This window comes from Mus pahari, chromosome 3 (assembly GCF_900095145.1).
Source record: "Mus pahari chromosome 3, PAHARI_EIJ_v1.1, whole genome shotgun sequence".
NCBI classification, from domain to species: Eukaryota; Metazoa; Chordata; class Mammalia; order Rodentia; family Muridae; genus Mus; species Mus pahari.
In genome coordinates, this window is record NC_034592.1 from 61,943,806 (window position 1) to 61,956,812 (window position 13,007).

General features: G+C 38.5%; 1 protein-coding gene across 1 annotated transcript in view; it reads left to right on the plus strand.

Annotated features, from left to right (window-relative positions):
• The window catches only part of Agps (alkylglycerone phosphate synthase), a 101,828-nt gene that overhangs the window by 81,760 nt on the left and 7,061 nt on the right, over positions 1-13,007 (plus strand). Inside the window, exon 19 of the mRNA XM_021192479.1 lies at positions 837-894. Within this exon, the coding sequence (XP_021048138.1) occupies positions 837-894 (58 nt within the window). The remainder of the gene's footprint in view (positions 1-836; positions 895-13,007) is intronic.

Sequence of the window (13,007 nt, forward strand, 5' to 3'; positions counted from 1 at the left end):
CATGAGCATGAGCATTAGTATCTAGGTTTGGTGGCTGATGATGGGATGGACTCCGAATGGGGTCCTCTCTGGATAGTCCATCCCTTCATCCCGGAGATATTTATTTTGTGACTATTAAATATTAACAAATCATTAAGAATAGAAAATGTAGCCAGCTCGTAATTGGCACATGGCTTTAATCTTTACCTGGAGGCAGAGGCAGGTAGATCTCTGTGAGTTGGAGGCCAGCCTTGTCTACAGAGAGTTCCAGAATATCCAGGGCTACATGGAGAAACTCTGTCTCAAAAAACAAGAACATGACAAACAAAAAAAGAATAGAAAATGTAGTAAAATGTGTGTGTGAAGATCCATAATGAAATCCATCACTTTGTACACTAACCTAAAATTTTTTCAGTAGAAAGTTAAAAGAGAACGAGGACTTAATTAGGGAAGAAGGGAAACGGAAAGGCTCAGGCCAGCCCATGCCCTTCACTGTGCATGCTGTCTGTATTCTGTTTATCTTTTGATCCACGTGCCCTCAGAAGGATGGTCAGGGCCTAGCATGTTAGGGGGTTAAGCAAGAGGACAAAATAGAAGTATGGGTTCTTTTTTTTTTCTCCTTCCCTTCTCTTCTTTTATTCCTCTTAGATATATATTTAGAACTAAAAAATAATTTATCCCATGTGTTTGAACTAAGAGATGCTCTCCCTAAGAGTTTTTATGGTTATATTAGTGGAAATAAATGGAAGAGTTCAAGCAAATTGCTTGGTACCTTTCTGGGGAGAAGTCAGTAAATGTTAGCCACTCTAAAGTAAAATCCAAGTAGCAGTAACATTTTGTGTTGTTTCCATTTACAGGCAGCTGCTAGAGAGGAAATCCTTGCCAATGGAGGGAGCCTGTCACATCACCATGGAGGTATTTTTAAAGGGGAGTGGTATAGAATTTCTAATGCTCCTCCTTTTGTAAATATTTGGTTCAATAAAAACCTGGGGAATATCATTACACGAGTAATTTGAGAGCACTTGAGATTTAGAAACATTTTCGTGTCTTAGAATAACTGCTTAAAGTAGGTAAGTTATGTTGTAGCCAACAGAATGCCTGGGTTGATAGTCTATCTTGGTATGGAATCTGTCGACTTTCCTAATTCTCAGGACCCTCGTGTTAATAGAGAGCAGCTTACCTTACCTGGGAGGTGTTTGACCATTATAGCCAAAGCTTTAAAGAAAGCAAAGAAAAACAAAACCTTTTTAGTCTTTTCCAGCCACTGTTGGAGTATACATGAACGTCAGTTGTACATATAGTGAAAGGTATTTGTTCTTTCTACATCTCAGCACATTAATCAACAAATAATTGATCCCATATGATCAAACTAAGAGATGTTTTCCCTAAGACTACCATTATTAAAATTGTGATTTTGAGATTATCCCCAGATTCTTTGTAACAGAAACTTGTTATAGTATAGTTCTCCCTGTAATTTTATATGCTTAGGAAAAGTACAAATGTAGAGATTAAAAATAAACTTAGGTTGGTGTGTGAGGACAAATAATCACCTACACATTAAACCCCTGACCTGTCCTCAGTACCTCTTGTCCTTTTTGGTTCCCCTCTGTTTAAGTCATTTGCATTTGCTTCCTTTGAAGTAGGGGTTCCAGAAGGCAATGATTTCCTTCTGTATGTTGCTTTATACTAAAATCAAGGACTGTTCTAGTACTCAGCCTCTGCATGTGTGTGGAGAGATAATGGAAGAGTTTTGGTGGGAAGGGGTATACTGTAGAGTGCCTGTCTACACAAAACATTCTTATAGGCGGGGGTGGAGAAGATGATGATATAGGTGAATGAGTTACAAGATAATTCTGGCACTGCTACATCAGTCTTTTCCTTAATGCTGTCTTCTTTTTTTAAACTTCACAAATTAGTTAAGTAGGTTGTCTAATGAACATTTGGAGTGGATAAATTAATCTTTTGCCTCCTTTTCCTGGGTATACTATTTCCTTTAGAAGTTCTTTTATTCGTGTGTGTGTGTGTGTGTGTGTGTGTGTGTGCACGCATGCACATATGTGTGTCCATGGACATGGAGGTCTGAGGCTGAGTGGGAGTCTTCCTTGATAGCTCTTCTCCATTCACAGAGGGAGGGTTTCTCAGAGGTGCTAGTGAATGTTAGGATGACAAATGAAGAACAGGCACCAGAAACGTCTTACATGCAATTAAAAGCTAGGTACGCTTTTGGACCTTCTTTAAAATTCAGTAAATATGACAAAGGGGACAGAGAGTGAGGATGGCAGGTTGAAGAGAAGGGGTGATAGAAGCTTAAATTGTCATTGTAGTGTGAGAAGTTTAGCAAAGGTTGACGGAGACCAAGTGATCTTAAGCAGTGCAGAGCAGAGTCCTGGTCGCCTTCTGTGGTCAGGAGCTCTGCTTTTCTCCCATCTGAGAGGATATTGAGGGTTCCCTGGAGCAGCTGTGAGCGAGGTTCTCAAGGAGAGACATGTGCTGCAGTTGCTTCTCAGATGCGTAGAGGTGCTGTCTCAGAGGAGCCTACTTGTCCATGCACAGCTGTACTTGACACAAGACACCTCTAAAGCACTTGCTGCAGAAAAATAATTTTATCTGTGAAAGTTATAAAAGACCATTGTATTACCCAGTACCACAAGTGAGTCAATAAGCAATAGTTGGAAAAAGTATAAACTTTAACCTATTATATATTTTGATTTATCAGCCCTTGGTCTCAAGAATTATGGAACTACTCCCTGTGGCTTTGTTTGTGATAGACACTGATCCTCGGGCCTTATAGCTGAGCTATCTATCTAGCCCTTAGTGATTGTTCTTTTGTTTTGTTTTGTTTTTTGTTTTTTTGTTTTTGATACAAGGTATATACTTAATGTTTTTAATCTTGTATAATGTGTTTTCCATATATAAATATTACTGGCCACCTAGGCAAGGGAATTTGAAAGATTTTTCTTTTTCTCAAGGGTGTTATACACTCAGTCCAAGAGAGTAAGTATTACAACATTTCAGAAACTACTGATGCGATTGTGCCCTGCTCACTGCTTTAGGTTAGTTTCCTCTTCACTTAAGACAGCACTGTCACAGCAGCCACAAGCATGTTAAATGTCTGACTGTCAGAGGGAAGAGAATTGAAGGAAATATTAATACTTATAAACTCTAAATGTTTTCTGGGATCTGTGTAACTTAATATCTTTAATCCTCTTCAACATGCAGCCTAGTAACTTATTTCAAATGGAATTCAAAATATAAGCTGTTATTGCTGGTGTAAGAATTTTGAGTGTTATTCAGGGCTTCATTCTTCAGTGCTCTTGTCCTGATACCAAGAAACCTAAACTATGTGAAATCATTTTAAATCTTTTTAAGATTGAAATTGACTGCCTTTGAAAAGAAATATCATGTATTAGTTTTCCTTTAAGACGGTAACTCTTCCTTTTCTTTTATTTGCACATTATGTAAGATACTTTTTAAACAAGTGCCACAGAAGGGAACCAAAAGTTTTAATTTTTTTTTATTATTGATAATTTTTCCTAGTTCTTGCCCATAAATCCTTTTACTTTCTTGTTGGCTTTATACTTCCTGATTATAGGCATCTAACATTTTCAAACTCAGGCACTGAGACAGTACAGGACAGTTTATGTTATAGTGTCTTAGTTATTCCTTCTATTCTTATATATAATACCATGACCAAGGCAACATACTCTGGGGCTCACAGTTTCAGAGGGTTAGAGACCATGACCATACAGCAGGGAGCATGGCAGCAGGTAGGCAGGCATAGCAGTAGCTAAGCGTTTACGTCTTGAAACACAACCAGGAGACAGATGTTAGGAATAGCATAGGCCTTTGAAACCCCACCAGTGACATGCCTTCTCCAACATGACTATACTTCTTAATTCTTCTTCCCAAACAGTTTCACCAACCAGAGACCAAGTACTCATGTATGTGAGCCTATACAGACCATTCTTATTCAGACCATACATGCAGTAAAACCACTCATACAATTTATATATAATTTGAAGTTCTAGGTTTAGACTTTATTTGTTAGACTTCATACATTGAGAAAATTCCATTTATTGGCTTGAAGTAGAATGTGGCAAAGTTTGATTCCATATTAAATTTAGAAGCTGCTGCATTAAGAGATTTTAAAAATTCTATCCCATTTCTAGTATATATTTTCTGTGTGATCAGAAACAATGACTGCATGGAAATGAATTCCAAACTACCTGATTTCTTGTAGTGCTTAGAAAAAGAACCTAGGCCTGCAGAGGTGCACAGATCATTCACATAATAATATCAAGAGAGGATATGGTCTTACTAAATGCTCCAGTGGGGAGCTCATCCTTTCCTGCTCCCATCACCCACTTCCTTAGTGACAATCTCGGCCCCACAATGCAAAACCATCTGAAGACTTAGGCTGATGAATCCAGAAACCAAAAGATGTCACCACTTCTGGCACCACCTTAGTTCACATCTGTTTCCTGTGGGCACAGAGCAGTAAGTGCCCTTTTAACTCATATGACCCTTCCTCCCTTCCCTTGCTGCCTGAGGATCTTTTCTTTTTCTTTTTAAATTCAACTCAGATTTTCTCTTTGCCTTCAGAAGAAAACCCAGACCCCTCATTAGGCCTTCAGTGATGCAGTGGTCCATGTCTCCGATATTCTTTTTTTTCCTGCTGTTTCTCAAATGGAACCTCTTTCCCTCAAGGCCCATGCTATTCCCTCATTTTCTGCTGTTCTCCTCCTAAATGTTTGCATGGCTCCCTTTACCTTGTCATTTAGGTCTCCAGTAAAGATGTCACTTTCCTAGAAATGTTTCCTTGCTTATGTGTGTAGTTTGAATTCTGTTCGGTGGCAGAGTTATGACTTGGGTCACATTCTGTTCTCCAGTTCCCAGAGCACTGAGTATCTGCTCTGCATAGCTCTTCCTAGGGAAGAGAACTATAGGAGAGCATTGTCAGGCCCATCTGCTTTAAAACAAAGTATATAAGGGACACTCAATAATATGTACAGAAATGCATGTTATTGTAATCTGCTGAATAAGTGACTCTGCTAACACACTTTCACAGAAATATTGTAAATGGAGCTTTTCTGTAATTAATATGATTTTATATTCAAGGAAGATCATAAGCTTAAGTCATTCTTGGGCTGCTGAGGTAATTCAAGTCTTTCTTAGCAATTTATATTGAGATCCTGTCCCAAGATGAAGATTGAAATGATGAGTGGAGTATAGTTGGATGGTGAGTACTTGCCTCACATGCAGAAGGTCCTAGATTCATTTCTAGGCACCACATGTGTAGGGGCACATATATGGCTGCGCGCGCGCACACACACACACACACACACACACACACACACACACACACTGTAAATAGGAAAGGGTATAGTCTTTGAAATAAAACCTGTATTTCTAGCTCTGAGTTTACTGATGAGGTTGTAGGAAAGCAGGTTCTCTGGCTGCAGGTGTCCTCAACTGCAGACCAGGAGTGATGTTTCCCACCTCAGAGGCTTGGTAGAGGATGTAGCTGTAGTGCATGTAGAACATCTACAGTGCCTTGCATGGAGGTGCTGAATCATTGCAACATGTATCTTTAAACAGTAGGAGAATACCAGAGAGAACTCTGGTTTATTTCCTTAATCTTTTGCACCAACCACTGAAGAGTGGCTTGCAGCTTGCAGTTTATTTAGAAAAGATGTGCACATTTAAGGAGGTCTGACACTATCATTTTTATTTATAGCTTAGAGGTCTCTTTAAAAATCTGCATGAAAGAAAAATAAGTTTCACATTACTGGCAATGAAATTGACTATTTTCATACTAGCTTCTTTATTTGAAGTTAAACTTTCAAATGTCCATTGCTAATTATTATAGTTTCATAAAGCAAAAGTGTTACTAATCTGAAGTTTAAATAACATGTTTAATTGTGCTTTTAGACTTACTATTAGTACTTTTGAGAGATTGCTAATTTTATATGTATAAAAGATTTTCCTCACTTGCTCCCTGAACCGACAAGTTCGGCTGGAGTCAGCATGTTTCTTTACTGACCGCCAGGCACTGTCACAACACCCTCAGGACGGGAGTGGTTGGCTGGTTTTGTTGTTGTTGTTTCATTTTTGCCCTTTTCTTTTCTTTTCTTTTCTTTTCTTTTCTTTTCTTTTCTTTTCTTTTCTTTTCTTTTCTTTTCTTTTCTTTTTTCTTTCTTTTAGTTTCAGAGTAGCAGAACTGTGAGGAGAATATTGATGCAAGTTTTCTTGGAGGGCTTGGCCTGTAATTGTGATTAATAACAGTCGCTTTCACTATCTGGAAACAGACAGGCTGGTTTGTCTGCCTACAATCATGCTGTGATAAATGGAGCTATTTTAACTTTGGATTTGTGTATCAAAGAAAGCAGATGTAGTCTGGTACTTGAGCCTGAAGAAAACAGAGTCTTTGTAACTCAATCTCCATAGTTCTCGTCTCTGCAGCTGATTTGCTGGTCAGTTAAAACAACAAAGTTTGTGTCAGCCACATATGTAACTTGAACTTGGACTTAAAATTTTAGGTCATTCATTTCTAAAATTATTCTTCAAGTCCTTCGTCAATAAGTAAAATACGCTGATTGCATTTACAGTCTTGGTTGAAATGTTGGTATCCGAGCAAATCAAAGCTGTTACTAGCTTTCTCCCCTGACAGTCAGTAGAAACTAGTAGTAGCATCAGAAACATCTGAAGTAAAAGAAGCCAAGCAGAGCATCTGCTGGAAACCTGTAGTGTGAAACAGAAGGTAGGAAGGAAGGAAAGGAGGGAAGAAACAGACTTCTTGGCCACTGCATGGTTCTCTGTCTAGAAAATCTCCAAGAATGTTCAAAAACAGAGTCAGCAAGAATATATACAAAAGTTTAATTCCATACGAAAATTAACAACAAATATACAAATGAAAATCTAAAATATAACAACATTCACAGTTGCTAAAAAGTGAAATAAATGGAATCTAAAAAAGTACATAGGCTTCAGTCCAAGAAAATATACATAGGCTTTGTAATCTAAAAGTTACAGAACGACAATGGAAGGAACCAAGGAAGTCCTATGTTAATCACTGGAAGGACTATTCCTGTAAAAATGTCAGTTCTGTACAAACTGATCTATCTTTTAAAACACATTTTCTGTTAGAATTTTAGCAGATTTTTTTCATATGGATCAGGGAAAGATTATTCTAAAATTTATGTGATAAGACAAAAGAATTAAATAACTAAAATAATTTTGAAAGAGAGACAAAAATATCTTTCTGATTTTGAGCCTTATTATGTATGGTAGTTTTTTATAAATCAAGACTACACTGTTAGATCTATGGAATACATATGAGAACACATAACTTGATCCACACACCTGGACTCAATTTGATAGGAATATTCCAATGGAAATGGTACTGGAATAGTTATACATCTGTAAGCACACATGCATGTAACTGTACATACAAAAGAACATTGAACTAAATCTGCATCCATAAAGAAATGAACCCAAAATGGATTATTATCTTAAATGTAAAACATGAAGCTCTAAAACTGTTAGAAAGTAGTGTAGGAGAAAATCTTCAGCCCTACAGACTGGCAGAGAGTTCTTGGACTGGATCAATAGCATAATCCACAAAAGGACAAATTGTTTAATTGGTCTCAACTATGAAAAGATGAAGGTGGAACAGTCTGGATGTCTTTCAGCCTGTGAAGGGCTAAGCAAATCCTGCTACTCTGTGCTCTGGAATTCTAGTCAGTAACAAAGGGAAGAACGACGAATTATAACTACTTGGGTGCATCTCTGGGACTGCCGAGTGTGTAAAAACCAGTCTCAAGAGACTTCTGCCCCTGTGATTCTGAAACAGTTTTGACAGGACAAAATAGTTGAGAAGAGATTAGTGGTTTCCAGGAGTCAGGGCTAGGGAGGTGGCTGGAGACAGGTAATAGACGGATGCTTTGGAGATAAAGCTGTTGTACATCTTGACTGTGCCAGGGTCAAAGCCGTGCCCTCTGATGGTGAGCAGCTTTGTAGTGTGGCCAACAGTGACTTTACATCACATCAGATTAGAGGGCAAAATGCTCCTTTGACCTTTTAGATAAATATTTTTCAGTTTCTTCTTAATGGCTGACTTTTTCTCTCAGAACTTTTTTATTACATGTTTTTCTACTAAAGCAATGTAGATCCAACAGTAGTTAAAAACAAATTTATTTTGTAATATATCAGAACATTACAGCTTTTTATTCCTACCATAGGTGTAGCAAACTGGGCTCACAGGGGAAATCTCAATCAAGTACACTGCTTGCCGCCCTCCCACCTAGGCAGCTGCAGAGACTCAGCCTCAGGCAAAGGGCTGTGAGACACATGTGTTGTTAGGTGCTAAACTTGTGTATCCTCCAGCCTCACGTGCATTATTAGAAAAGAATGGCATCCGTTTTCTTGGACTGTTAAAGAGAACGTTTCCTTCCTGGCAGTTATTCATATAGACCCTTCCTTATAAAGTAAGGTGTTAGTGTGATGATGTCCATATTACATTATCATATTATTATAGGTACATAACTGTTTATAGTCTGTTTCATATGGTTACCAAAGTTAATTCAAATAGATATTTTCACATATAGTATCTGTTAAAAGTCTAATATCTGTTAGGTAAATTTTATTTCTGCTGTTATTTTGTAGCTGTGCTGTACAATTTAGAAGCCATGATGCTACATATAGCTATTTAAATTTCTGTAATTAAAAATAAAAAATTGCTCTTATTCTAAGTACATTAAATGCTCTGTATCCACATATAACTAGTGGCCGCTATGAAGAACAGTTTAGATTTACAATATTTTCTTGCAGGGCTGTGCCAAATGCAGCTGCTGACCCAGTTAGTTATAGCATTGAAAGTATACATTTATGGCAGTTGTTTGGGCTCCTAGGTAGTGAGTGAACCCTTGGAAGCATAGAGAGCCGTAGATTTCTTAGTCTCTGAACCCTTGGAAGCATAGAGAGCCATGATTTCTCAGTCTTGGCATTAGCTACAGTTTTGGCCAGATAAGTTTTTGTTGGTGGAGTGCTGCTCTGTGTTTTGGAATGTTTAGCAGTATCTGTGGCTTCCACCCAGTAGATACCTATCTTAGTTAAGGTTGCTATGATGAAGTACCATGACCAAAAAGCAAGTTGGAGAGCAAAGTGTTTATTTTATATTTTGCTTGCTCTTCCATGTGGTAGTTCATCACTGAAAAGAAGTCAGGAAATGAACTCAAATAGGGCTGGAACCTGGATACAGGAGCTGATACAAGGCCATGGAGGGTGCTGTTGCTGTCTTGCTTAGCCTGCTTTCTTAGAGAACCCAGGACCACAACCTAGGGATAATATCACCCTGGGCCCTCCTCCATCAATCATTAATTAATAAAATGCTCTACATATAGATCTTATCCTGGCATTTTCTTAATTGTGGTTCCTTGCTTTTGTCAAGTTGACATAAAACTATCCAGCACAATGCCAATAACAATTGCCCCGTTAGGACAGCCAGAAATGTCCATAAACATTGCTAAGTGCTAGTCACTGCAATTGAGAATCACTAATAAGGTTCAGAGAGTTCTTGAGATTTTGAAGAAATGAAAACTTGCAGTTCTGTGTCATGCCTTCTGTACCTACTACAGAATAGCTCTAGGTATCCTCAAGAAATAATGCCAAAATACAGGAAATACAGGGTGAATACAATCGAGGACCTAAGAAAATTACATTGCTTTACTAGATTTTTTAATCCCTATGCTATATTTTAAATGTCTTAAGAATAACTGTGATTCCACTCATTTTTACTTCATGTAAATGTATTGATTATCATACTGTGTGGTAGATACTGTATCATCTAACAAGATTACAAAGAACAATAAGACATTGTTCTTTGTCTTCAAGAAAGAACATTCTCTATTCTTTTCTTATTTTATCAGTCTTATTCTATTTAACCTGTTCATTTGCTTTGGTCTCTGTTGTATGTATAAACACTCAATTCTGCTCTAGTTTAAATTTTAAGTGTAACAAACTAATTGGTGGTGGTACTGAAGACATATTGAATCCAATCCTTATTTTAATTACTGAAACTTCTTTTCAGTTTGTAGTCTCAAAAGAACTATTCAAATATTCAGAGCTATTAGATATACTGTGTAGTCAAATCCTTAGCATAAGAAAACAACAACAACAAAATCTGACATTGCCAGCAAGTATTGTGATGGTAGACATTATATTGTTATAACTCCAGTACTCAGGCATCTGAGGCAGGATGAGGACAGGACCGAGACCTTGTCTCAGAAGACCTAGAAAACCCACTAAACAACACAGAAAGAAAACAGGCATTTTAAATGTCGGCAATGAGAGAAAACCCACATAACACTGTAGTGTTCGTGGGCTTGAGCATTCAGTTTCTTTTACGAAGTCATAAAGAGTCATAGTCCCATCTTAGATTCTCTTACGGGCTAGATGCTATCACTTCTCAGGTAGAGATCTGTTGTCTGGCATTTATGAAGTATGCAGTTTTGCCAGAAGCAACCAATCACAGTGTGCTTTACTGCACAAATAGATATAAGTCAGAGCACTTTCTAAGTTGAATCTCCCTTTAAGAGACATTATCAGTCTACTGAGTAACTCGGTCTGATTGTTGTTTTTTTGTTTTGTTTTGTTTTTTTCTCATTAGTACCTAACATCTTAGAATGCCCAAGCTTCATCTGACGAGATACTGGATATCCATCTAACATTAGTTTTATCCAGCTAGTAGTAGTTTCATCGTACTAAGTAATGGGAAATAAGCTTATGGGGACTAGAGAGAGATGGCTCAGTGGTTGAGAATGCTTTCTGCATAGTCATGAGGATCAGAGTTCAGATACCAGCACTCATATAACACCCTGGGTATCTGGTACTTGGTGTGCTGAGTGTAGTGTAGTTGCCGGTTTTGTGATGGTGAGGATTAAGATCAGGCCTGCGCATACTGGACATGTCCTGTATACCCTGAGTTCTCAAGGTGTGGCTGTTGAAAGAGTAGCTGTTACTTTTGGCTTTTGCTAATTCTGCTTTTGTTCTTCAGTTTTAGTCAGTTCTTTTCTACTCTTTCTGGTCCACTTCATTCTCTGTGTCCTCCTCCCTTCTACCAAGTACCTAGACCTTGTAGCATGCTAGGCCAGCACTTTACCACTGCGCTGTATGCCACTCCTCTCATTTTGTTCTTCTGTATAAATCTGTAAACGTCTTTCTGCCCGTACAATCAAACTGAGTAGCACGTTAAATATATCTAGATAAAGATACTTCTGTGTTCAACTGGCTCAGATTTATTCCTTTTAAGATAGAATTATTTAGTAGTTTCTGCTAAGTCTTAAACCTCAAAGAGGAGTTCCAGATAATGTTTGTGGGTCAGGCTAGCCATCATGTCCACTTTTTTTTTAAACATATAATACCATTCCACCATTAACCTGTGTGTGTGCACATGCACACACTACATATATGTACACATATGCCAGTGTGTGCATGTGGAGTCCAGAGGTTCACATTGAGTATCATTCTTATTCACTCTGTACCTTAGTTTTTGAGATGGGGACTCTTACTGAACCTAGAATTTGCCTTCCACTGGACTATCGAGCCAGTGAGCCCTAGGGCCTGCCTGTCTTTGCCCATACCCAGAACTGTGGTTACAGACAAGTGAACAAAACACAGTATTCCTTGAATCTGTCCAGAGAGCTGTGTAAAGTAAGTGATTTCAAAGAAACATCCCTGCATCTCCTATTTTCTCTACTCTAGAAGACGGACACAGTTGGAAGTCAGACTTTAGTTTAAGCAAGAAAAGATGTCCCTGACCACTAGATTCTCAAGTAGCCATCAACAGCACACGTAGATAATCGTGTGGAGTGGATAAGTTTTCCTGCAACATCCTCTTTGGAGTGCCTACTGCATAGTAGGCTTGTAGAAGTTGTCATACTTGCAGTTTGTAGCATTCAGTCATTCTTCCTGTGTGATAGGGTGTGCTCTATAAAGGGAACTGTTTCTTTTCAGAAAATAAGCTGTGCAAATGTTTAAGGTGCTACTATATAAGTGTTTAGCATATATATCACATTTATGGATGAGTATGGCCTCGGACGGATGAATGTCAAGCAAGCTAAGAATTTTCTGAAGTACCTGTGGTCAGCTCCATAATGAAAGTCTCTGCTTGGAAGCCACTTCCTTCTGGACTTAGGCTTGTGCTGCTTTACTGTAGTGATATATCAGGCTGCCATGCAGAGCTTTCCAGAATCTCAGGACTGTTCCTAGTTACTCTCTAATTAGCAAGTCTCATGGGATGCTTTATTTAACTATGCTTCCTCCTAGCACACTTACTCTACAGTGCAGTTGGTTTAATTTGCTAAGCAAAACCAAAGCTTTCTAGTCCCTTTACTTGGGGAAGTCAAGATTTCCAGTGTCCTGACTTTGCTATTTCTGTTACCAGTATCAGAGCAGTTCACAGACCAGTACAGATGGGTTAAATTCTTTCATCAAACATGTTTCTGAGGGGCTACAGCTATGCCTTCTCCCCTGCTGCTTGCTAGTTCACTAATCAAATGTATGTTAGATTGATTATTGTAAAAGTATAAACCATAGAAAATTTGACAAGATAGATGTGTAAATTATCCTTCTGACAGAACTAATGATGCACTCCAAGCACCTTCTGTTTTCCAGTGCTTGGTGAGTGACTTCATTAAGTATGCAATGGCTGTTGGGTGGGTTCTCAGACAATGGTTCAGTTCCTTGTGGAATTGCATTATTACTGGAGGTGTAAAACCAGGCAGACAAGCTCGCTGTTGGGTATCCTGCTGAGCTTCTAATGTGCTCCATCTTGTTGGAGCAGTTGTTTGCCGTCTTTTCAGGACAATTACATCCATAACCACAGGACACATTCAGTGAAGCTATATTACAGATAACCGTGGAGACTGGTGCTGGCTTTCTTCATCCCTCTCCCCTGGGCTGCTGCAGCATAGCTAGCATCTCTCTCTCTCTCTCTCTCTCTCTCTCTCTCTCTCTCTCTCTCTCTCTCT